At 41.6% G+C, this 23,041-nt stretch overlaps 1 protein-coding gene across 9 annotated transcripts in view; it reads left to right on the forward strand.

Annotated features, from left to right (window-relative positions):
* Window positions 1–23,041, forward strand: part of Dys (Dystrophin) — a 462,180-nt gene that overhangs the window by 132,607 nt on the left and 306,532 nt on the right. For all 9 annotated transcript variants that reach the window (XM_075894910.1, XM_075894913.1, XM_075894908.1 and 6 more), the window contains 18 exons: window positions 201–345; window positions 1,551–1,641; window positions 3,328–3,572; window positions 4,154–4,336; window positions 4,606–4,725; window positions 5,232–5,435; window positions 6,063–6,150; window positions 6,557–6,807; window positions 8,247–8,406; window positions 10,393–10,565; window positions 11,179–11,394; window positions 17,760–17,873; window positions 18,441–18,584; window positions 19,088–19,267; window positions 20,003–20,216; window positions 21,055–21,158; window positions 21,666–21,980; window positions 22,684–22,812. In XM_075894910.1, the coding sequence (XP_075751025.1) occupies window positions 201–345; window positions 1,551–1,641; window positions 3,328–3,572; window positions 4,154–4,336; window positions 4,606–4,725; window positions 5,232–5,435; window positions 6,063–6,150; window positions 6,557–6,807; window positions 8,247–8,406; window positions 10,393–10,565; window positions 11,179–11,394; window positions 17,760–17,873; window positions 18,441–18,584; window positions 19,088–19,267; window positions 20,003–20,216; window positions 21,055–21,158; window positions 21,666–21,980; window positions 22,684–22,812 (3,076 nt within the window). The remainder of the gene's footprint in view (window positions 1–200; window positions 346–1,550; window positions 1,642–3,327; window positions 3,573–4,153; window positions 4,337–4,605; window positions 4,726–5,231; window positions 5,436–6,062; window positions 6,151–6,556; window positions 6,808–8,246; window positions 8,407–10,392; window positions 10,566–11,178; window positions 11,395–17,759; window positions 17,874–18,440; window positions 18,585–19,087; window positions 19,268–20,002; window positions 20,217–21,054; window positions 21,159–21,665; window positions 21,981–22,683; window positions 22,813–23,041) is intronic.

Here is a 23,041-nt window from a genome sequence, read left to right on the forward strand (position 1 = left end):
TTGTTTAACAACATTACTTCAGATTACCCCCCCCCCCTCTTTTTTTTTAGCACAAGCAGGCGCTTTAGATTATTACATTATGTATGTAGTTCATGCTCGTGTTAACTGATTATTGATAGTGAAATATATGTAACATGTATCGGTTTTATATTTTTTTAATGAATGAATGAGAAACAATTTTTTTGTTCATTTGAACTAAGGCTGCAAGAGGCCCTAATGAAGCTTCAGAAGCAGCAGCAAAATGCATTGCGGCAGTGGTTGACTGAGACAGAAGACAGGATAAGCAGGTTTGGGCCAGTTGGGCCCGACTTGGAAACGGCGAGACAACAACTGGAGCAGCACAAGGTGAGGCCAGAAGTGTTCTCATATGAACGAAAATAATAATAATAATAAAAAGAGCTTTAAGAAATTACTTACTTCTTTACAAAAGATCATCCAGCTATCTAAGACCGTGCCCACCTAAGCTAAGATCATCCTGCTATCAATATCATCCACCTTTATTGTGTAGGGTCTCGAGGGCTTACTTTATTTATTATTTATTTATTTCATAATACTGCAGGCCCTTTTCGGGCCCATGGAGGAGTGGGTTGAACTTAAATACAGTTCACAAAAGTTGGAGAAAAAAAAAAACACCATCTCTACAGAGCAATGATTATAAGCACATACAAGATGACAAAGAATATGAACAGTATGCAGTAAACAAGGTGTTCGTATAAACAGCAAAACAGCATTATAATTAATGTGCAGGCTAAAGGAATAATATATGAAATACTAATGACACCAATTCTTATTACCATTTGAATTCTAAATTCTGAATGCTGCTAATGAATTCATCGACAGATGAGCTCATGTATTAAGGAACAAACGATACAGCCCACATTGGTGCAGAATCGCAAAATTGGGGTTAGCCCGTTGTAGTGGTTCAGTGGCTATGGTGCTTGTCTTCTGAAACGAAGGTCACAGGAATGAATCTCGGCTGTGGTGACCATGGAGGCCGCATTTTAAATAGATGCCAAAATGTTAGAGGCTTGTGTACTAAGATTAGCTGCATGTTAAAAAAACCCGAGGTGGTCGAAATTTTTAGAAAATGCTAAGCTCCAACAGCCATAAAAATTGGAATTTATTTCAACTTTTATGAGGCAAGTGAGCACTTGAAAATTACACTACAAATGTAGCATGCCAATCGAAAGCATTGAAAAATTGAAAGGGCTCAACTTACCGTGCTAGGATATCCAGCAGGTAGTTTTCACCCTTGCCAGAAACGCAAACCTATCATGTTTTTGTGTGCGTTGTTAAGAAGACGACCCTCTCATTTTTTTCGTTCTTTGCTTAGAGACCTCTTACGTGTGTGTCCGCATTTTTTTTTTATTACCCCGGCTAGGAAATGTAGTATTTCACGTTTGAAGTACCGTTCGTCATTACAGTTTTGCACAAGTTGCAGGTATGTCAACTTGAGTTGAAAAACTATTTACTCTGTGGCATTGCGTTAACTATTTGCAATTTGTGCATATCCATGTGATTTATCATGCCAGTCTTCTTTCCTTTCACAGCAACTGCAAGACGACATAGAGAAAGAGCAGGCAGTTGTGAACTCTTTGTCAAACATGGTTGTTGTGGTTGACGAGTCTAGCTCTGACAATGGTGCGTACCATTCTTCTTTGCTAAGTTTTTTTGCCTGAAAGGATGAATAGCTTCAGATGTCGGTGTCAGATTTGAGTATATTATTTTCTAAACCAAAAACTGTTTTACATCACATTTACAAATGTGTATCATACTGCACTTACTGGTGCAGCAGCAAAAGAATAAAAAGAATTGTCAATATGAAGTGAAAAGGAAATGTTTATTTGGTATTTTCTAATGGGGGATGATAGTGCCACCACAGTGGGTGGGCATGGCATGTGGAGACCCGAAAATCGACAAAGAAAGAAGTGTTTTCTTTGTTACGTTATTGAGATCTACAGCTATCATTTTGCGTGTACAGCCTGACTGAAGTCCTATATGGTCAGCATGATTGTCACCAGGATTTTTTCTTCAGGAGTGCAACAAACCAGTGTTGCATTGTGGCAGGGGGAGGGGGAGACCACTGTGGTAGCTTGGGTGAGGGCAAGTGCTGCTGAACCTTGAGGAGAGCAAGTGCCTCTTTTGCAACCTCCTGCTGACGCCCATGATTGTCGGTATTTCATCCACAGTTTAGATCTGTGCAGTGAGTGAGAGCTAAAGGTTAAATGTTTATGGGCCACTTATTTAGCTTGTTGGCGACATATCTTATGATCTGAAACAGTTGGAGCTGTAATTGCTTTTTTACCTTAAACCTCAAATTGTGCATTACAAAGTGCTGAGAGTAGGATTCTCATTTCCTGCTTAAAGATTTCCAAAATTTGATTTGGCCTTTCTTCATGGTAGTCATAGTACAAACACTGAATTTTATCACCTGTAGAATGACTTGTTATAATTCAATCTGAAAACCGTTTGCAGTGTTGCACTTATTGCATATTGTAGTATTTTACTACACTATAACATACACTTCGTACTGAATGGTCATCTTCCTAGTGTCCCCAGAAACAATAGAAAGGCAGTATTTTGTATCTGATAAACCAGTTAACGTTAAAAAAAAAGCTTGCATATTTGAAATCACCATGACAAACTAAACAAGTCTATCTAGTTTCATCGAGTATGGACATAAATTAAAGTGAATATCTCCACACGTTGCGTCCCCCCTTATGTGCTGTTTGAAAGTGAAAGTGATGGAGAATCATTAATGAATTTGTGCTCTTTGAGCTTCATCTAGCTCATTTATTAACAGGTGCTTTTTTGATGGGAAATGCAACATATGAAAGAACAATGCTAAGTGTTTTTCTAAGTACTGTGCAGTATAGTGATAGTGGCACCAATTATGCGAAACTGCTTTAGCAGAAAAATCCTGCTGCATCCTGCTACATTCGCATTATTCTGCGCCAAATATGGTGATCATATTTTGAAAATACAACTAATCTCTCCAGGTCGAAACACCCTGCCATAAGCAGTACGATTGTGAAAAAAGTTCACACTCCTTGTTACAGCGTTGCCGTGCATAGGTCAAGAAAAATGCGTGCTTGTGTAGTAATGGTGGGATTATACCCGACTATATATGCGCGTCAAACGCTGAGTATTGAATGGTGCTTAGTTCTTCTTTACTCGACTTTTTCTCAAACACAGTCTTCATACACTGCAATGAGCCTTTAAAAAGCCCTTATTCCTGCTGCAAAATGCATGTTTGCCTGCTCCGAAAATCTGCTCCAAAATGGCCTCAGCCCGTCGCATAACTGACTGTGCCACGTGTGCATACAGCGTACTCAGCGTTGGAGGACGAGCTCTTAGCATTGGGCGAGCGCTGGCAGGCGGTGTGCAACTGGGTGGAAAACTATGGGGCGCAGCTGGAGGCCCTGATGAACGCGCAGCAGATGCTGAGCACAGAAGAGCCGAGGCTGCAGCAGTGGCTACTGATGCAGGAAGGTCAGCTTTGCCGCATGGAGAAGGCCGATGCCTCGAGGGCCTCAGTGCAGGAGGTGCTGGACATGGTCAAGTGTCTGCAGGTGCGTGACCTATAATGAGCCATGACACCAACTTTTAAATTTAAATTATGCTTTGCACATTGAACCGTACATGTTCTACGGTAGGCTTTCAATGAAGTGCATTTGGTATACTAAAGGATTTGTATTTGAAGGTTTTAATGGCCTACTTGAACCGTAGAGCAGTCTGGTGGCACGATTTGGGATGAAATGAATTGGTACTTCTGCAAGCTGATATCGAATGCCATGCATTGTTGCATTGTAATTGGCAGAGGTGAGTGCAGGAGCTAGAAATACACATCATGGCTGCTGGGTGCCTTTACAGGTGCTGTTCTTGGTGATGTGCTGCTGATTTTTATTGCACGAAAAAAAGAATTTCAAGTGCAAATCACTTGCAATATCCCTGCTGTGGTGTTGGGAGCCACAGTTTGGAAAGTATCAATGCTGTCAAGGTTTCTGTTTGCGCTAATTTATTGGGATGACACCGTGGATAAGAAAAGTAATAAATGTAGTGGTGCCTTGGTGCTGTTGATTATGAAGTATTTGTTTCTTTGTCCCACATGTCGTATGCTTGCATGTGCAACACACCTGATTGTCTTTTGCAGGTATTGGAGCAAGATTTGGAGTATCACAACAAGCGGCTTGATCACATTTCAAACGAAATCCAGAAGGCGTTGAAGACCCTTGACAAGGGATCACTAGCTGCCATAGAGCTGACTCGTAAGCAGGAGCAACTGACACATCGGTGGGATGCGCTGCTCCAGAAGATGGAAAACTTGAGCAGGAAGGTGGGCATGCTTTCAATGTGTTAGCATTCTTGGTCAATGGGAAATAGCGCATTTATAATTTAACCTGTTTCATGTTACAAGAAGTGGGCCAACCTTTTAAATAGTATAAATCTGAGCTGGCAAGGAGATACGTAGTAGTAACAAAGGCAATGGAGGTCCTACAAAGTTTTCATTTGTTGTGGTTACATGGTGGGTGCTCTACGATGTCTTGGCAAAAGTTCCTGTTGCCGCTCTCCAGATTATGTTTCTGCTTTGTTCCTTTCATTTAGTTGGCCAAATGCAGTACAGAGCAGAAAGTGAAGGCAGAAGCTGAAGAAAAGGCCTTTACATACAGTCTCTTCAAGAAGGAATCGTATGGAAATTCTCCAAGGACTGCATTGGGAAGAGAGGTGTGCTTTCTCTAATTATTTTCTCTCATGCCACTTTGTTGCTCTGAGAGTGAAATCAAGAAGGGTGTTTCATAAGGGGTGAGATAAAACAGAATTCCATGAACACAGGGCTTGAAGTGACTTCACACCTAGAACAAAAAGTTGTTCTGGGTGTTGTTGAATACAAGATAGCTATTTCAGAGCACTAAAATACACTTAATGTGTTATGATGCCGTCGTGTTCTAATATTTTTTAAAGATATATAAGGGCTGAGAATAATGGAAATTCGAATGCTAAACTTCAGAGAATTGAGAATTTATGAAAAGAAAACTTTGAAAAACGCCAGCTGAATCCCAAGAAACATAAACACTGAATGAAAACACGAAGCTCTAGACATTACTTGTAAATCAAGTTTCAAATATTATGTAGTAGGGCTGTAGTGCTTGTGCTATTTCTGCCTGTGCTTCTGGGCTGGGCCCTAGTGTCTATACAGCAGTGTGCCCATGTGTGTTCTCACGTTGTCTTAGCCCCTTTCTGACTTTGGAGCCAAGAAGCGGCGTCTGGACAGCTGGAAAGTGAAGGAATGGCAGAGAGCCCTGGAAAACGTCACAGCCTGGCTCGAAAAAGTCGAGAATCAACTGGGGATCGATCCCGATCGACCACATTCACAAGAGCAGTTGAAGGCACTCTTCGAACGCATGAGTGTCGAAGAGTTGCAAGCACTTACTGAGGTAAGCATGATCTTGTTTATAGTACTGATACTGGTTCACCTCACATATTATGTATCAGGCAGGCAGTTACGTGGTGCCAAAGTACAGTCTCAGTTCAGTATGAGGCATAGCTCCTTAGTGAATGTGCATGTGTGCATATAAGTGTACTAATAATAAAGCTCATAAATTTTGATAGAGCTTCACTACAAGAAACTTCATCTGAATAAAAAGTTAAAGTGAAGCATGGCTGAGATTCACTGTAGGCCTTGCATTAAAAAAAAGGCAGTAAAATTTCATGCAGGTTTTATTCAACTTAAATAGAAATTCATTCATTACAGATTCTTCAGGTTTCACTTGAGTATTTTACAGGTGCTTCAGTTGTAATCACTTCTCCTTTCTTTGTTTGAAAAAGTTTTCAGAATGAAATTTTCTCTATTCTGTTACGATACCATTGCTACGTTACTTGATGTTCTGGGCTTCAATATTAGTTTCGTTGCCAAATGAAGCAGATTATTTACATGAATTCAGTGCTAATTTGAAAGGAAAGTCTTGGAGTTTTGACTATTAATAGTTTCATGAGATCATTAGTCTGACTGTGCAGTTAATATTGCATGAATGATTACCATTATGCCATTATTTTTTGTTAAGGATGTGGAACGGCAAGTTGCCATGAACAAAGGAGAAGTAGCCCAGCTTGTTCAGCAAGGCAGAGACGTTGTGGAAGGCCTTGATGCAGGTGCGTAGTTGTGTGGGATGCAACAATTATCCCCTTTTTTTTCGCTACCCATATGCACTGGTTTGCTGAGCCTAAGTTCACATAAGTGCTTACTTTTCTTTTCCTTTATTGTTCCCTTGCTTTTCTCTAGAGCTCAATAAATAGCAAAATTTTGAATTCAATGTGCACAAAAATTTATAGACAAGTGATTGTGATGGCATTGTGGGAAAGGTCGTTCTGCTCTTTTGTAGCTTTTTTGGGGAAAAAAGCTGAAAATATTTAGTCCAACTACGTGGGCAAAAAACTTGCAGTGCGTGACCAGTGCGGTGAGATATGGTAGCTGCAGGGATAATTTAATGAGAGTGATTAAGTTATTAGTGAAAAAACGAATGAAATAATGAGAGTGAATTCTTCACTGTCTGCGCAGTTGGGGAGCAGACCAAGGAAGTTCAGGGAGTGCTGCGGGAAGTCGAGGTACGCTGGCACGAGGTGCAGAACATGGTGCAGTCCCAGAGGGAGCACCTGGAAGGGCTGCATGCTTGCCGCGAGCTCCGGGCCGAAGGGGATGCACTCGAACGCCTGTTGGCTTCGCATCGCCGCTGGCTGGAAAGCTCTCAGACCACGGCTCGACAGCGGCGTGAGTCGGATGACGTGCGAAGACTGCTGGAGCAGTGCAAGGTCAGCTACTTACCATTTTCACTGAAAGTTAGTGCTGCAGCTTTAGATGCCTTTACTTAACTCTCTTCCAACTGTTATAGAACACAAGTACTTATAATATGTTTCAGAAGTTCCCTTCAGCACTGTGGAGGCTACAGGACCCCTCAGCCGATAAGAAGGGCGATTAGTCCCTCCACATGTATTCATCCGCGTCATATCGTCTGCTCGCCGAATTGTTTATACACACTTATTGCAGATAAGGCTGGTTTATTAACTTGAAAATACAGTATAACTGCGAAACAAGCTGTCACACCAGGAACTTGAAGCGGGGATTTGTTGCTCTGCTGAAGATCGGTAGATGCTCATATTTGTTCGTGTCTTTTGCTGCAATGCTTCTTTTTCTCTTTTTTTTTGTTTCCATCAAAAGAAGATCTGACGCACACGAAATGCTGTGCCATGTTGCATGTTCGTTGGATATGCAGCATTCTCATTCTGGTGACACAGCCCAAGCACTGCTTCGGTGCATTAGTCCTAGCAGGTGTGGCTGAGCAAGCAGCATATCTGGCTAATAACGACAAAACATACCTGATGCTTTATCCTCAGTGTAAGATGAAACAAAGAGATGTCGGATTTCAACATTCACTTGTTGCTATCAGTGCAGTGGGCGTGTAGCAACAGCAAGCTCGGATCGAAGCAGGTGGTCACTTCTGCATGGGCGCTGCCATTTTGATTTGTAAACACAGCTACCCGCGTTAAGCAAAAAAAAAAAAAAATTCCATGCGTATGAACTAAATCTGGAGAATTAACGTATCCCGTATCGATATGACGTAACACACATTTGACAAACGCCAATTTTAGTGAACCCGGTCAATTTCAAGGCACTTACTATATCTGGGGCTATGTTCTGCTGCTCAAGTGTGTGGCTTACTTACACCCCATAGCTTTGGTAGTGCTGAACCAAAGTGGGGAAACAGAGTATAGTATAGCGTTAAGGAGTGTCTGTATGTTGCACAAAGCATAGCATTCTGCTTGAAATTTCATGTTAGGTTGTACATTCCAACCTCAATATATCTGTGGTGCATCCAGCATTAATGTGCAGCATCAGTTGTAAGCATATTACTATCTATGGTAGATAATATGCCAATTAGAATCCTTGATCTGCTCTGAAAAATGGATTGGCAATTGCAGAATCTTCCTTTGATTAAGGCAGAGGCCCTATTAGGCTAAGGCAGAGAGTTTGGCTATTCATTTCATTGAATGAACCACTTATTTACAAATGGATCAGACGACTATCCTCCTAATATAGCTGTGCATACGTAGTTGATTGTAGCAATGAAGTGTCTCTGTATTATATGGACTAGAGCTGGGAATAGGACAGCTGTTGCATAGGCAAAGTTTCATATTGCATACGAAGTCAGCGTGAAGTAGTGTTACTGAATAACTTCTACGAATGTTTCCAGATGAGATTGAAGACTCTGGACAGCCAAGAGGATAAGGTGCAGAGGCTACAGGAGAAAGGGCAAGCCCTTCAGGCCAGGGTGCCCACGCTAAGCACTGAGCCAGTGTTTGAACAGATTGAAGCGCTCACCAACCAGTGGGCAGACACAGGGACCAAGATCGGTGAGTCTCCCTAATGGGGCCACGTAGAGCCGAAACACTCCATTCTGGCCTTGTTAATTACATGCCTAATGGCAGATATGTGAAAGTGCACTATGGAACATTGTTATATTAATTATTTATATGTAGAAACTGTGCTTATGTTGCCAGCTTTGGAAACGAAAGCCGTCTATGCAGTTGCGTCCTATTACCATATTTACTTGCATAATGAACACACTCGCATAATAAACGGACTCACAACTTCAGTCGTCAAAATTTGGATTTTTTTCTCCTACGTAATAAATGCATGCCCCCACATTCATCTGCTGCAGTCCCGCTAACCGACACCTGGCTCCTCCTAACCCGTTGGATCTCTTCTGTTCTTTATTATATGCCCAACCCCCTTGGCTCGCCTTCGCCCACTGCTGCACGCTGTATTGTTTTACTTTCTATCTGTGCGTGACACGTCCCCAGTTATTTTTAATTATCTGTGTGCCACAGCGGGGTTCACGAATGTTGCAAGTGTATAGACATCACAGCTGACAAGCATACAGTGAGCAAAAGTCATGAAACTGCCCGCGCCAACCGTTTCCTGCAAATACGAAACTTTAAGGCCCAGTCACATGCACGCAATTTTCGGGCGACGACGTCAAAATTTGCTGTCGCCATGGTTGTCGCGAAAGGCCATTTGTCGCCATCGCATTGCAGGTTTTTGGCAAACCAGAAAGGATCGCTGGTCGCCCAAAAAGATAGCGACGATTTCGGCAACATGGTAGCACCCCCGATTCTCACTTCGGTTGCAATTTGCTTTTCATGCTTGTTATCTATGCAGAGTTCAAGAAACGCAAGATATAGCTTACCTTTTCTATAGTAACTTTTCATATGGACAGCGAGGCAGTAGCCGTATTTTGATGTTAATCTTGTCGCCGATGGTTTGTTTTGATGTTTCAGTAGTAGCTTGCTGCAATGTGAATGGTGGCGTCGCGGTAGTCATGAGAGGCTGCCACGAAGCTGGCAAAGTGCCTCGTAGCGTGGTAGCATATACTTCTGGGTGCCCCTCGAGATCACAGCAGGTACCACTGTTGCGATCATAATTGCGAGAAAGCTACAAAACGCTTTTGCGGAGTGCGAGGTGGCGCAGGGACAGCTTGCAGAAGATAGCGCCTTCAACCACCGAAGATGAGTGAAGTGTAACCAAGAAGCTGTTTCCAAACAGTGTACGCGTATGTCAATTGCAAAAGGCTAAGTGACATAACTTCTCTTTTTTTTTTGCATTACTGAATTTTTGCTCCTTCTGAAAAAGTTTTCGTAAAATTTGCCCCATATAATAAATGGGCTTCAAACTTTGCTCAGATTTTTTTACAAAAAAAAAAGTGTGTTCATTACGCGAATAAATACGGTATTTTCTCTTAAAAGAAAAATAATTTTACTGCAAGGAAGTGCCAAACTATATCATTCAGCTAAGGCAAAACTGTTGCTATGGTAAAACCTTTTAGCTTTATGCTGTTATAGGCCATTACTGCTAAATATCCTAAATATACAGCCTAAATGTATATCCTAAATATACAGCCAATCCCTACTCCATGGCATTGTCTTGCCATCCCGAGTTTGTATGCACAAACTGAAGTAAAAATATGATTGATTGATTGATCGATGTTTCACTGTAGCCCTTGTTTTTGTGGATAGTTTAGTTTCAATAATTATGTGTGCTAAATTGTGTTTTGAGTGTTTGAATTCAATAGTCAATTTCGTGCCAAAATCACGACCACACAAACAAAGAAAACACATAGGCAGGACGTGATTTCTACAGATCGTGATTTTGGCATGAAATTGGCTATTGAATTCAAACATGCACCAACTAGCCCAACAGCAAGTTCTACCAGTGTTTTGAGTGCCTGTGTGCACTTGTGACACCTTTGCCATAATAAGTTGATGCTCATTTTGCAATGACTTATTTGTGGAGATCTTCTGTGACAACCATGTAACTTGCCAGTCCTGCGATTTTTGCAGCTGATCTGGAAGCACAGCTTAGCCGATCCTTGGAACGGGCTCCACCTCCGAAGTTGCTAGAAGCAGTGGATGCACTGGAAGCATGGATCCGGAGTGTCCAGCAGGCCCTAGAATCTGAAAAGTTCCATGTGAACACAATGGAGATCATGGAAGACCAGCTACAGAAATACAAGGTCAGCACGAAATGCAAATTTTACTTTGATTGGCAGCTATTTCATAATTCCCAGCCTTGTTTTATTAAAAGGGGTGTGTATACCTTGGTCACATAAATATATTATCAAGGGATTTATCAGTTCATCATTTCAAGGGATTTATCAAGTTCATTTATGAAGTTATGGAGGAAAAGTCATCATTATTTACGGGGATGACGTGGTTCTCATGGTGGTTCCCTGTGGGCAAGTGACCCTTCAGGCCCAGGCGGCAATGGCTCATTGTTTGTCCTTACTGGGAGTTTTAATAAGCTCCTTACCCACTTATTGTGAGGCACCTGGCAGGAGTGTTTTATGGGGGAGAAAAGTGATCACAGCCTGAAATATTTGATTTTGTGTGGCTGATTCTTGTGAGCTTTGATTGTGGAAGATTGGGCTAACCAATCTGCATGTTGTAAGTGCCAGCCGTTGAATGCTAGGAAAAGAGTAAGTTTGAATGCGGTGGGGCATTATGGTCTGCATTCTTGCGAGTTTTTCATCGGATGGATAGACATGCTGCTCATTTTTATAGATATTTGTGCGAAATAAAGAGATAATCATCAATGTGAATTCTCTCTCTCCTTTTGTCTTCCTGCAGGAAATGCAAGAAACTGTTGACGAAGAAGAGTCCAACTTGCAATACGTCACCAGCACTGGAAAGGAGATGTTGCGCAAGGAGCCCGATGCACCATGGACTCGTGAGCTGCGAGACAAGCTGCACAGTCTGGGCAACTGCTGGGACCGGGTTCGCTCTTTGCTCAAGGAGCGGCTCCAGTTTCTGCGAAAGCACATGTTGGTGCTCAAGCGATTCCAGGTAAATGCACAGAAGAGGTGTGTCTTGTAATAGATTGATATTAATTAGATTCTTGTTCAGGCTAATATGTTATACTTACTGTATGACATTTTGCGGCAAGTAAAAACCACACACACAACAGAGACACAAACACGACGACATGAATGACACCACGACTAATTTATTTCAAGCATGAAACAGAGTGGTACATAAAAGTGACTTGCACATGTGCAGAATAGCCAACACTGCCTAACCTACCCTCCTCTCGAACAAACTAATATCAAGAGACCACAGGTGTGTACATGTGTCCCTTACATATTCGTCACCCAACTTGTTGATATAAAGGCTTCTAGTAACTTGCATGCTGTCTGACACTTTCTCTAACCAGCATCGTCACTTCATTAAATCGTGAGGGAATATGGCCGAAATCTAAAGTAAGAAAACGAACTTGTGTATCTTTCTGTGCATTACAAAATCTGCAAATGCGAATCACGATTTTATGAGGTGACTGTCCTGGGTAAAAGCAAGTATAAGGCAGCACGCGAGTTGCTAGAAGCCTTTTATATAAGGATGTATGAATATTCGAAATTTCGAATAATTTTGCAATAATGTTTGCTGTTCTATTTGATTCAATTCGCAGTGGAATTTCACTATTCGAACTTCACAAAGACAAGTACAGCCAACATCCGATTAACAATAGTCCCTTCAGATATTTAATATGCTTTGCCCCATTACATTCTTGCACTGCGGCAAGCTGCCTTTTAGGCTTTGTTATGGTCGCAAGTGTATTGACTAGTCTTGCGCAAATAGTTAATTTTTCGTTCGAAGTGAATTGGAAGCGAATAGTGATTTTCATCGAATAATTTTGAATCGAATTCGAATGGTATGTATGAAATATAAAAAAAGGGAATATATATCATAACCCAACTAAACCTGCACAATATTTCTTTTGATTTGAAATAGGGGCTCTATGCAAATGGCCTTTTTTTTCGTTCAAATGAACTCGAAACAACCTTGAGTAGTAGTTTCGGTAGTATGTGAGTGATAACCTGTAAGATACCTAATGTTTTAAAATTTATTATACTTGAATTATATAAGCCATCATAACAAGCTTAATAAAATGAAGAATTGATTTGAGGGTAACATGTTGCTTTAAAGGGGCCCTGTAACACTTTTTAAAGTAGCCATGGAGCTAGTAAACATGCTTGTTGCCTCACAGATTTACTGCCACAAAGTTTCTAGAATCAGTCCAGCACGAGCGGAGTTCCGAAAATTTGTCACAAGCTGCAATTTTATTCTCTCTTTTTGTCCCGACAAAATAGCTGGAAGTTAAGCAGGAAGAAATAGCACGGCGAAAGAAAATGCTCCACATGCACCTCGTGACCTTGAGCAATTCTTCTTTTCTTCGAATACGCGGCTTTTCAGTGCGATTGCGCACGTACTCGTGGACACACGGCGGCCCTGGTATTGACGAATGCGCCATGCTCAAATCAGCCAATGTCTGTGACCCGAGTCATATACCGTATTTACTCGCATAATCGGCGCACTCGCATAATAGGCGCACCCCTAGTTTGGTCGCGGAAAATTCGATTTTTTTTTATTCCGCGCATAATAGGCGCACCCCGAAATTGGCCGTGATCAGAAACGATTCTTCCCCCCAGCGGTACAGTTGGAACGCGGTCCTCGTACCGTGAAGAAAAAAAGAAGGCAAACCGATGAGCAAATAAAAAAAATTCGAAGTGCAACGACCTAACCAACGTGTTTGTCGAAATAAAACTTGAAAAAAAAAAAGCGTCCATGAGCGAAAAAAAAAAAAAAAAAGGCTGTTCCATCAATTACTGATACCCCCCAAATCGCCGCGCTTTTTGGAGGTCACGTGTACAACGCCGGGGGCTCGATCGCCATCACCACCATCAGAGAAAAAGAAAGAAACGCCATTTTGCAAGCGGTGTGCGTATGTTGTGGTCGTGTATTGAACTTTGGTTCCACCATGGGGAAGTACGCGAGCTACACGGCTGGGTTTAAACTGAAGGCAGTGCTTTACGTTATTTTTAAGTGTAAGACGCTCCCAAAGGCAAAATTTCCTCAAGGCATCTACGTCAGAGTCCAGGAAAAAGGCTGGATGAGCGCGGAACTCATGGTGGATTGGGTGAAAACAGTCTGGGGTCGGCGGCCGGGTGGTCTGTTGTTGTCGTCCATGCTTGTCCTGGACAGTTTTCGTGGGCACCTAGTAGACCGCGTACGAGATGAGCTAAAGGAGCTGCGCACAGATCTGGCAGTGATTCCGGGCGGCCTCACATCGATACTGCAGCCTTTAGACGTGTTCTTGAATAAACCTTTCAAGGACAATGTTCGAAGGCTGTACACCACCTGGATGGCTGGAGGACAACATCAGCTGACTCCAGGTGGTAAGATTAAGAGGCCGCCTGTGGAAATGCTGTGCGCTTGGATCGTGGAAGCGTGGCAGGCGATCTCCGACGAAGTCGTCAGGAAAAGCTTCAAGAAGACGGGTATCTCGAACGCACTGGATGCGAGTGAGGATGACATGTTGTGGGGTGCGGATGATTCGTACACCGAAAACGAATCCCCGCTCGGCGAGGATGAATGTGTGATCTCCGACTCGGACTCCGAATAGGGAAAAGGAGGAACAGCTACGACTTTTGTGTAAATAAATTTTATGTGTGTGTGTGTGCAGTTGACGGCTCTCGCTTGTTCATTAAAAGGTACGTAGGTATGTTTGTTTTATGCTGAATTAATTGGTAAACGATAAAGTCGCCTTTTACTTGACAAGTGTGCAGACTTAAAGCGCGAGAACCGAGTTAAAAAATTTTTTTAAATTTTACCCCGCGTAATTGGCGCAGCCCTAACTTCGAGCCGGATTTTCTGAAAAAAAAGTGCGCCTATTATGCGAGTAAATACGGTATTCCTTTTGGGCTGTGACAAGTGATTTTTGAGCTTGTAGTATCATTTGCCAAGGAAAGAAAGCAATTTTTAGCTTTGAAAATTTGTTGTGAATTACAGGCCACGTGCTGCAAAACAATATTTGCCTCGCGTGTTTTCGGTAGTCTCGACTACTGATCGACAGCGTTTTCTGACTATATTCAGTGAGTGTTGCAGGGCCCCTTTAAATTTCAAGGGGAGCATCACAACAAAGCGAATTTTTTTTTGGTAGGTGTTTTCATTGTTTAGCACTCCTACATTGCAGTGAAACCATTTTTACAGGCGGTGACATGCGGATTAATATACATTCATTCGTCCATTGTCAATACTTTGAAAATATTCGTTAACTTGAATTCGAATCGAAGTGAATTCAAATACTCAACTATTTGCTATTTGCATTCGAATATTCGCACAAGCCTAGTATTGACTTAAATAAAGTCACAGCTTTGCCGGAAATGCGAAGCAATGAACGTAATAGCAACAAATTGAAAGGTCACGCGCACAATGGAAAGCAGATCGAAACATGCCCCACATTTCTCACACACAAATTACGCACAAAACATACTCACACGTACAGATGCACACGAATAAGCGTCTCATCTGTTACTTTGCTGTGTCTGAAAAGCGCACGCTTTTTGCAAACGGAGACTGCAATGATTGCAGTGACCTTTGTGCACCCGGTAACTACAGCAGAATGGTTCCAGGTAAAGCCCAAGGCCAGCCAAGGCGTACGACCGTACCCACTTCGCCGCCGCGAGATAAGGGCGTGTGAGGTAGCGTCGCTCCCTTTCTCTAAGCTGGGCAAAGTACGCGTAGGAGATAAGAGCGGGTGCCGCCGCACGATGTGGCGACGTGCGCTCATTGCCCCATCTTGCTGGTAATGCTGAAAACACAATTTCCTCCCGAGATGCTCGTGAGCAGCGGTAAGTGGTAGATACAAGTAGCTTGCCGTTTGAACGGCGCAGGATGTGCTCTGGGGTGGCTCAGTGGTTAACGCCTTCACTTTCGTAACCCAGAGGTCACACGTTCGATTCTGCGCGCTGGCGTGTTTTTTTTCTGGATCTTTTTCTTTCTTGCATTTTTTAATATATAGATATGTATACATATGTGGTGCATGACATCGATGCTGAAGCTCACGTCGACGGCGACGCCAGCAACAAAATCCAGCTGAGAGTGTCCATATAATTGCTATTGCAATAAAAACGCTGGTGCTAATATAAAATGATAGATGTGTAGAGGTGGGGGCTCAGTTAATGTTGTTTTGGACCAGTAATTTGAAAAGCAAGTCCGAAAAATTGGTTGTCGAAGAATTTTAGCACCCAAAATTTTAGATTAACTTGTATATTCATGTCTACAAGGCAGATTTAGAACTGCGTACGCAAGGAAAACACACCCTCATCTGCCGTCCACAGAAATTGAAAGAGGAGGAGAGGTTAAGGAAACAGCATCTTTGCCTTTCACGTGCGAAGTGTTGTCAGCAACACTTTGGTTGGACCCATAGCGTTTCATACAATAATACCTAGAGAGGATTCTGGCACTGCAATCGTGCACCCTCATGGGAATTATGGGAAGTACAGGCTTCAGATTGGATCGGGTTAGCCAGTGAACTGTTTACGAATCTTCTTCTACAGTTTCAGTTTTGTTCTTCGCGTTGAGAAGGTAGTAGTGTAGGTGCAAAGGACTGAAGCTGTGCCTGTGTTGTTCAAAAAAGCTGAAAACTGCTAGGCCTGTCAATTTACTGCAACGCTGGAGCTGTATAAGTCGTGTTTGACAGTTTAAGCGAAGCGTCGTTCACTCACTGCTGCGCATAGTTGTAGCGTTCCATGCCAATGCAGGATATATAGAGTTCACGTTTGTTGTTGGTGCATCTCGCCAAAACTCATTGAAATCAATTGCAAAACGACGGTGATGCCAAGTAGACGCACTGCCACGCTTTTCTGACTCGACTTCACTACAAATTGAGAGGTGCGTTGGGGGCAGACCACTTGAACAGACGCACCTGGCATCGCAGCAGACAAAACGCTAAGTGTTCCTCACCTAATACTATGCTGTTATTTTCATAAATAGATATTGCGTACTTTTGACGGCAAAACAAGAATGTTTGTTTTAAAATGTTGTAAAGAATGATTCATTACATCTTGATGCCAAATCTGGAACGCAATGGCAGAGAAATGCATACCCTGGTGGTTAAATTCGTCCAGGTATCACTTCTACCGCCTTGTCACAAAAACCTTTTGTATAAACTTTGAGTAAAAAAATATGAAGCAAGTTTCAATTAGACATAACTTAATATCACTTTGTTTTACACTCGGCAAACAAGCATCGTGAATTTCAAGAACGTAATCCATTCAAAGCAGATCCGAAGCCTGTACTTCCGATCATTCCCATGCGGGTACAAGCGCCGCTGAAGGAGCCCACGTAGACACTAGCGCCAGATTCCCCTCTAGGTATTATTGTATGAAACTGCATGGTTGTGCCAAACCATGCACTTAAAGACGATGCGGCCTCTTCATTGCCTAATTCTTGATAAAACAACTATGAAACACTGCTCTGCCAGTGCTTTATAAACCTAGCCAAAAGAAACACGTTCATGTTGCTATCTCATAAGAATAGGCTTTGAAATCTGCTCCATCATTTTTCTGCAGTTTCGCCTCAAAGTATTCAAAAAATATTCTTGAAATATTGGACATATTAAACAAATATTCTATTCGATTCATACTCATACTTCGATATTCAAGTTCGGTTCACCCCCAAAATTTTGCTATTCACATAGCTCTAGTACTCTATTTCACTGATTGGGCCAAAAGAAAGATAGCTCAAAAGTGTCTTCCCCACGGGATACTCCAATAAAAAATGTCAATGCAATAAAAGCTGAGGTGACAATTGCACAACATGGACTAGTGTGCTCATCTACCATCAAGGAACACAGCTATGATGAGTGTAGTCATAGGTTCCTGGTGTGACACATTTGTGTTGATGACGAGTATAGTCATCATCAGTCATTTCGGTTCCGAATCTGACGACCAAAACACTCGTCAGTGGGAGAGAAACGACTAACCCGCTCTGCATTGTAACCCGCAGGTTGCGGGATCGAATCCCGGCTGCAGCGGCTGCATATCGGATGGAGGTAGAAATGCTGTAGGCCCGTGTGCTCAGATTTGGGTTCACGTTAAAGAATCCCAGGTGGTCGAAAATTCCAAAGCCCTCCAATACGGCGTCTCTCACACTCATGTGGTGGTTTTGGGGCATTAAACGCCACATATCAATCAATCAATCAATTTTGCATTGTAGTGTAGCACTTGTAGTTAGTGTAATCTTTGCTCCATATTGCATTAAACACAAGGTGACTGCTATTACTCTTATAGGCGTTAGTTTCAAATGTACTGCTCTTTCGAATCATGTTCTTGCTGTAGTTGGTTGTGCAATTCATTTTTTTTTTTCATCAGGAGGAAATGAAAAGTGTCCAGAAGTGGATCAACGATGTGACTTCATTTCTTGAGGATGAAGATGTTGCATACGGTGACCTGGAAAAGCTTGAGGCACAATTGGAGCAGTCAAATGTAAGTTCCATTTTTTTTCAAGCTGCATATACATAGGGTTTTGTTTGTTTGTTTGTTAATATTTACTAATTTTTACGGCAAATGATCGTGATCGCGACATAAAAATTCTTAGAGAAACAAACTACATTAGTTGCCATCAGGGTAGTATGAATAGTAACGTAAATGAAACCTCAGTGATAATTGAATTGATTGAAGTTTCACCACAGAATACGTTGACCATTGTGGGCTAATCAAGAGCTAGTTGCTGATGTCATAAAGACATGCTTTAATGTGAATTTCAAGTTATCCACTCCGTCAAAGCTCAATTGTATTTTGTACATATCATGATTAGGACCAATCTCTCACTTTGTATCCGAACAACCTCTAACAAAAAAAAGATAGCTTGTTGTAAGTGCTCTGCCTGGTCCCTGACTAAGATGTTATCTGTGCATCACATTAGGATAACTAGTCTTTTGTCATGCTCTTGAATGGGGGAGTCTCAAGATTTTTTAAAACTGTGTCTTAATAGGCGGCCTTTGGTGCAGCACTTAAAATGCTGGTTCTTACATGCTCATATTTTTTTCCCAGGCTCTTGATGATGACGTTGGGACTATACAAAACAACGTTGACAATATTAACTTGGTTGCTGAGGGTCTGATACAAGATTCAGAAGAGGAGTTTGGTGATACTCTGCAGAGGCAGGTTGATGATCTCAACAGGCAGTGGGATAAGGTCAGTTCATTGCACTTCTAGAGTGTGCTGCATTGGTGTGCTGTTTTGATCTGTTGTTATAACGCATGCAGTCCATTGTGCAGAAACTGTTCAGTGCTTCCGTTAAGCATGTTGGCATTTTCATTAAACTAGCTGTTGCAAGGCCCATTTGCACTGCTATTTGGATTAGATATGCTGGCGCTAGCATTAAATGTTTGGTACATTGGTTAAATAGATAGGTGCCTGGATTATATTAGCTGCCATTTGGACTAAAGCTGGTGGGGAAAATCAGTAGTACCTCATAGCGCTGAACAAGTTAACATAAAGTTCATTAAATGTTTATTACTTTTTGACAACTTGCAAACAGCTATGATTGCATCATTGTATCTTTCAAGTAGTATCTGTCATTTTTGTCATTTACCTCTGACATGCAGTGTAGTTTTTGACATAACCATAGTTCTTGACTAGAAAGTTGGCATGGGAGAAGATACAAGGAACCATTTTTCTTTTCTTTTTTCTTGCAGGTGATAGAAATGGCTCGAAAGAAAAATGCTACCCTTAAGAGAGCTGTTCAGACAGGCCGGTGTGCCTCTGAAGGTATTGCCGACTTATGTGAGTGGTTACGGGAGCTAGATATGGAGATACCACGAGAGAAACCCATCAACACTGCTTCAGAATTGCAGGCTAGAATCAGGAAGTTACAGGTATGAACTGCTGCTCTTCATATTGCGCTGATCTTTTAAGCAGCTCAAATTCATCCTGATTACTTTTATGATGATCAAAATAAATATTCATATTGTGGCAAGCTAGTCTGTTTTGTTTGCACCAGCCACTGTGGTTTAGGGGTTGTGGTTGCACGGCTGCTGACCCAAAGGTTGCAAGATCGAGTCACAGCCTGCCGAAGTTGCAGGATCGAGCCACAGCATTTTGATGAAGGTGAAGTGCTAGAGGCTCGTGTGATTAGATTCTGGTGCATGTTGGACCTTTTCTATGGTATCTTTCATATTCATATCGTGGTCTTGGAATGTAAAACTCCAACAGTTGTAATTATTGGCTTTGTTTGCAGTTCTACTTTACAAAGTGCTATTGCAGATAGCAGTGGTGATCGCTTAGTGACCCAATATTAAGGAAAAGCTTTTTTTCAACATTCTTAAGTGTCACTAATATGTTTTTGTGATGACTACCTAGTTTCCTTGCAACTGCAGCATGATGTATATAAAATAATTTTATCTGGCACATTTCATCCTTTATTCGAAGTTACAGCTGGCATGTAAAGACCCCATTTAGCAGAGCAGTTTCACAATCACATTTGCCTTCTTTGACTGTGCTTTCTCGGTCTACTTAAAGCTGTTTGCTTAAAGTTTCACAATCTTTCTGGATAACCGAAGCTCTCTAAGCATTAAATTGATACTACAGTGACAATAATTCTTTCTGTACAGGCATGTAAGGACAAACTGGACTCTAAACTTTCTGAGTACAACAGGCTGAAAGAAGCTGGCACAAAGCTTGCTCAAGGGAACAAGACTAAGAGCGCCGAAGAAGCACGACGTGACGTGGCTGCACTCACTAAGCTTTGGGCGGACGTGCAAGAAAAAATAACCAAGTACCACCAGTCTCTGAAGCAGTCCGGAACAAACTATGCTGAATTTCGAAGTGAGTCTTGTATATTTTTTGTATGGTCACGTTCAGATTCTCAGCCACTAGTTGGCTTCCACTTATAGTCCAGAACTAGCAGGCGTCCACTACCAAAGCAGACACATTTGAGGTTAACCATCAGGCAAGCTGAAGCTAAGCTGTTAAACAATTTTTCATGAAAACTGAGAAAATTATCGACAATGCGCTTAAATGGCAGGGGTCACGAAAGTAAAGGAAATATACACAATAACGGAATGGTTAAAAGTGTATATGTGGTTATTAGAACCAACTTGGCACTCCTCTTAAAGATGTTTCTTGATTGAGTCTGAGAAAAAGATTTCGTTTCCCTGACACTCAGATTAAAACATTTGGTGAATATACAAACAGCGCAACTTTAGAGTAGTTACAGTCTAACTATGGAAGCAAAGATACAAGACTAGAAAGAATTGCTTATGTAGTTACACTGTAACTACTTTTAAATTGCGCTGTTCGTATATTCAGTTATGTCCTACCAACCTGTCCAAGTTTGCTCACTTCATAAAACATTTGGGTTCACTTTAAAGTATGTACAGCATAAAAACCATTCACTTGATAATATCTGCTTGACGATGCAAAATGGAGTTGGAAAAAAAAAACTGATAGATTTTTCATTTCAGAGTTGAACATTTTTCATGTTTTGTTTAAAACTCCTGTAGAGAGAAAAGGGACGCAATTGCATTAGACGAGCTAGGTTGAAGTATACGTAAACGCAATTTTTAATATGCCTTTTTTGTATTCATTTCTGATTGTTTAGTTGTTACTTTTTTGTGAATAATTCTATCATTCTGTGATGTCCGCACTTGTATGCATCTTCTAGATGCCATCATGCTGGAGAATGACTGGCTGGACAGATTGGAGAAGAAACTGAAACGATCACCCGAGTCAGCTGCTGATGCTGAGGAGATTTCTGAGAACCTTGACGTAAGCACACTAGCCGGCTCACCTTGTAGTTACATTGCTTTCTTGTGAAGCTCTGGTGCTTTCCACACACACAAAAAAAAAGCCACTTCAACAAAATGTTATCTCAGTAAAAAAAACGCAGTGGTTTCATTAATATTTATAAGTTGTTTTATAAACTATGTTGTGAGGCAGCCTTAAAAAAAGTAAAAATTACAATAAGATGTGCTGTTGGAAATTTTTTGATCAGTAAAGACCAGACATTACGGTTTCATTGGTCAGTGTTTTTGGGAACTTGTTTCGATCTCCGAAAAACAGCAAGTGTTGAACTAATCAATGTAAAACATGGAAAAAAAGGCAACCCTTGGAATTTGCTGCTCTTAATAAAACTGATCACCGGTTTTCATTGTCTGAAAATTATTGTCACTTCACGTTATGTACGTGTGCATTGTACAATGATTTGGCACTTATTTACTTTTTAGATGATCATACCTTCATGACAGTATTCAACACCATCTTGAAAAATTTCAGGATTTAGAGAACTTTCTGCGCAACCACCCGGACGATCGAATTCCCAAGATACAGCAGCTCTGTGAGGAGCTTGTGGAGAAAGATGTGCTAGTCGGACTAGTCCAGCACGAAGCGGAGTCGGTGGTGAAGCGCTGGGAAGACCTGACGCGTCAGGGCAGCGAGCGGCAGCAAGTTCTCGAGAACAGCATCGTTCAGTACCAGAAGTGTGAGCGGCAGATTCTGAACGTCCAGAGTTGGATGAACCACATGGATAATGCGTTGCAGAACAGGCTGGACAATGACATCAGCGCCCAGGATGTGCCTGACGAGTTGGCTGTGAGTTTTTCAGCATTTGCATGTGTGGAACACACAAATTGCAGATAGAAAGCATATAACAGTGACGACAGCAGTTGTCTGTTTGCTTCGTCTGATGTTGACTTGGTATGCGTTGCCTCTCATCAGTGTGATGCATACTTTGCAGTGCACAGTTAGAAAAAAAAGTCTTTGCTTCAGCAGCAAAAATAAGGGTGCGGCTTTTTGTTAGAATATTTAGGGCAAAGCGAGGGCATGACCAGTTGGTGTTGGCCATGGGTATAGTTTGGAGTTTTCTAACTTGGCGTGTGCCCTTTCTGTCTACCATGTGAAAAGCACAAAAATACACTTCGCAATTGCCCGCTTCCCAAACCCCACTGCGGGTCAAAGATGAGCCACTTCCTAACAATGCTCTTGGCTACGCCGCTGTTGTTTAACATGACTCTTGATAGATTTCAGGCTGAAGCAAACCTATTTACTTGATGATTATGTTGATGTTTATGTGGGATATATCATATGTAAACTATAAACTAGTATTTTGTATTCTATTACAGTGATAAGAAATCATCAAACAAGAAATTTCACTTGCATCAATGTTTTAACATGGGACCTGGTGCAGAGCCAAGTTCCCTTGTTGTAATGTTGGCAGGCCTTGTTCAATGAATTCAGCCCCTTCAGGCCTCACTTTTCCCCTGACATTCTGTATTTTTTGGATAAACTCTTACAGCAATTCAAGCAGGAATTCCTTGAGAAAGAGGAACAGTTGAAAAGTTTGAGTGACCAGGTTGATGCATATCACGCACAAAATAGGGTTGAAGCTGCATTACGCCTAGATGAACAGCTGCAGCTCATGAAGGTATGCACCAAACTTTTGTTACTGTGGTAGTAATTAATGGGCAATAGCTGTAATAATCAGACTGATAATATGTGTTTGAAAAATCTCATGCTGATGTGATTTCTAAAGCTGAAAAGAACACTGCCCTATTGTAAGCAAGAATACTTATAGTGAGAGAAAGTAGCACTGTTTGACTATTTATTTACCTTATGTTCTTCAATCTGGAAGTTTTAAATTTTAGTCACCTAAT

This window comes from Rhipicephalus microplus, chromosome 5 (assembly GCF_043290135.1).
Source record: "Rhipicephalus microplus isolate Deutch F79 chromosome 5, USDA_Rmic, whole genome shotgun sequence".
Classification (NCBI taxonomy): domain Eukaryota; kingdom Metazoa; phylum Arthropoda; class Arachnida; order Ixodida; family Ixodidae; genus Rhipicephalus; species Rhipicephalus microplus.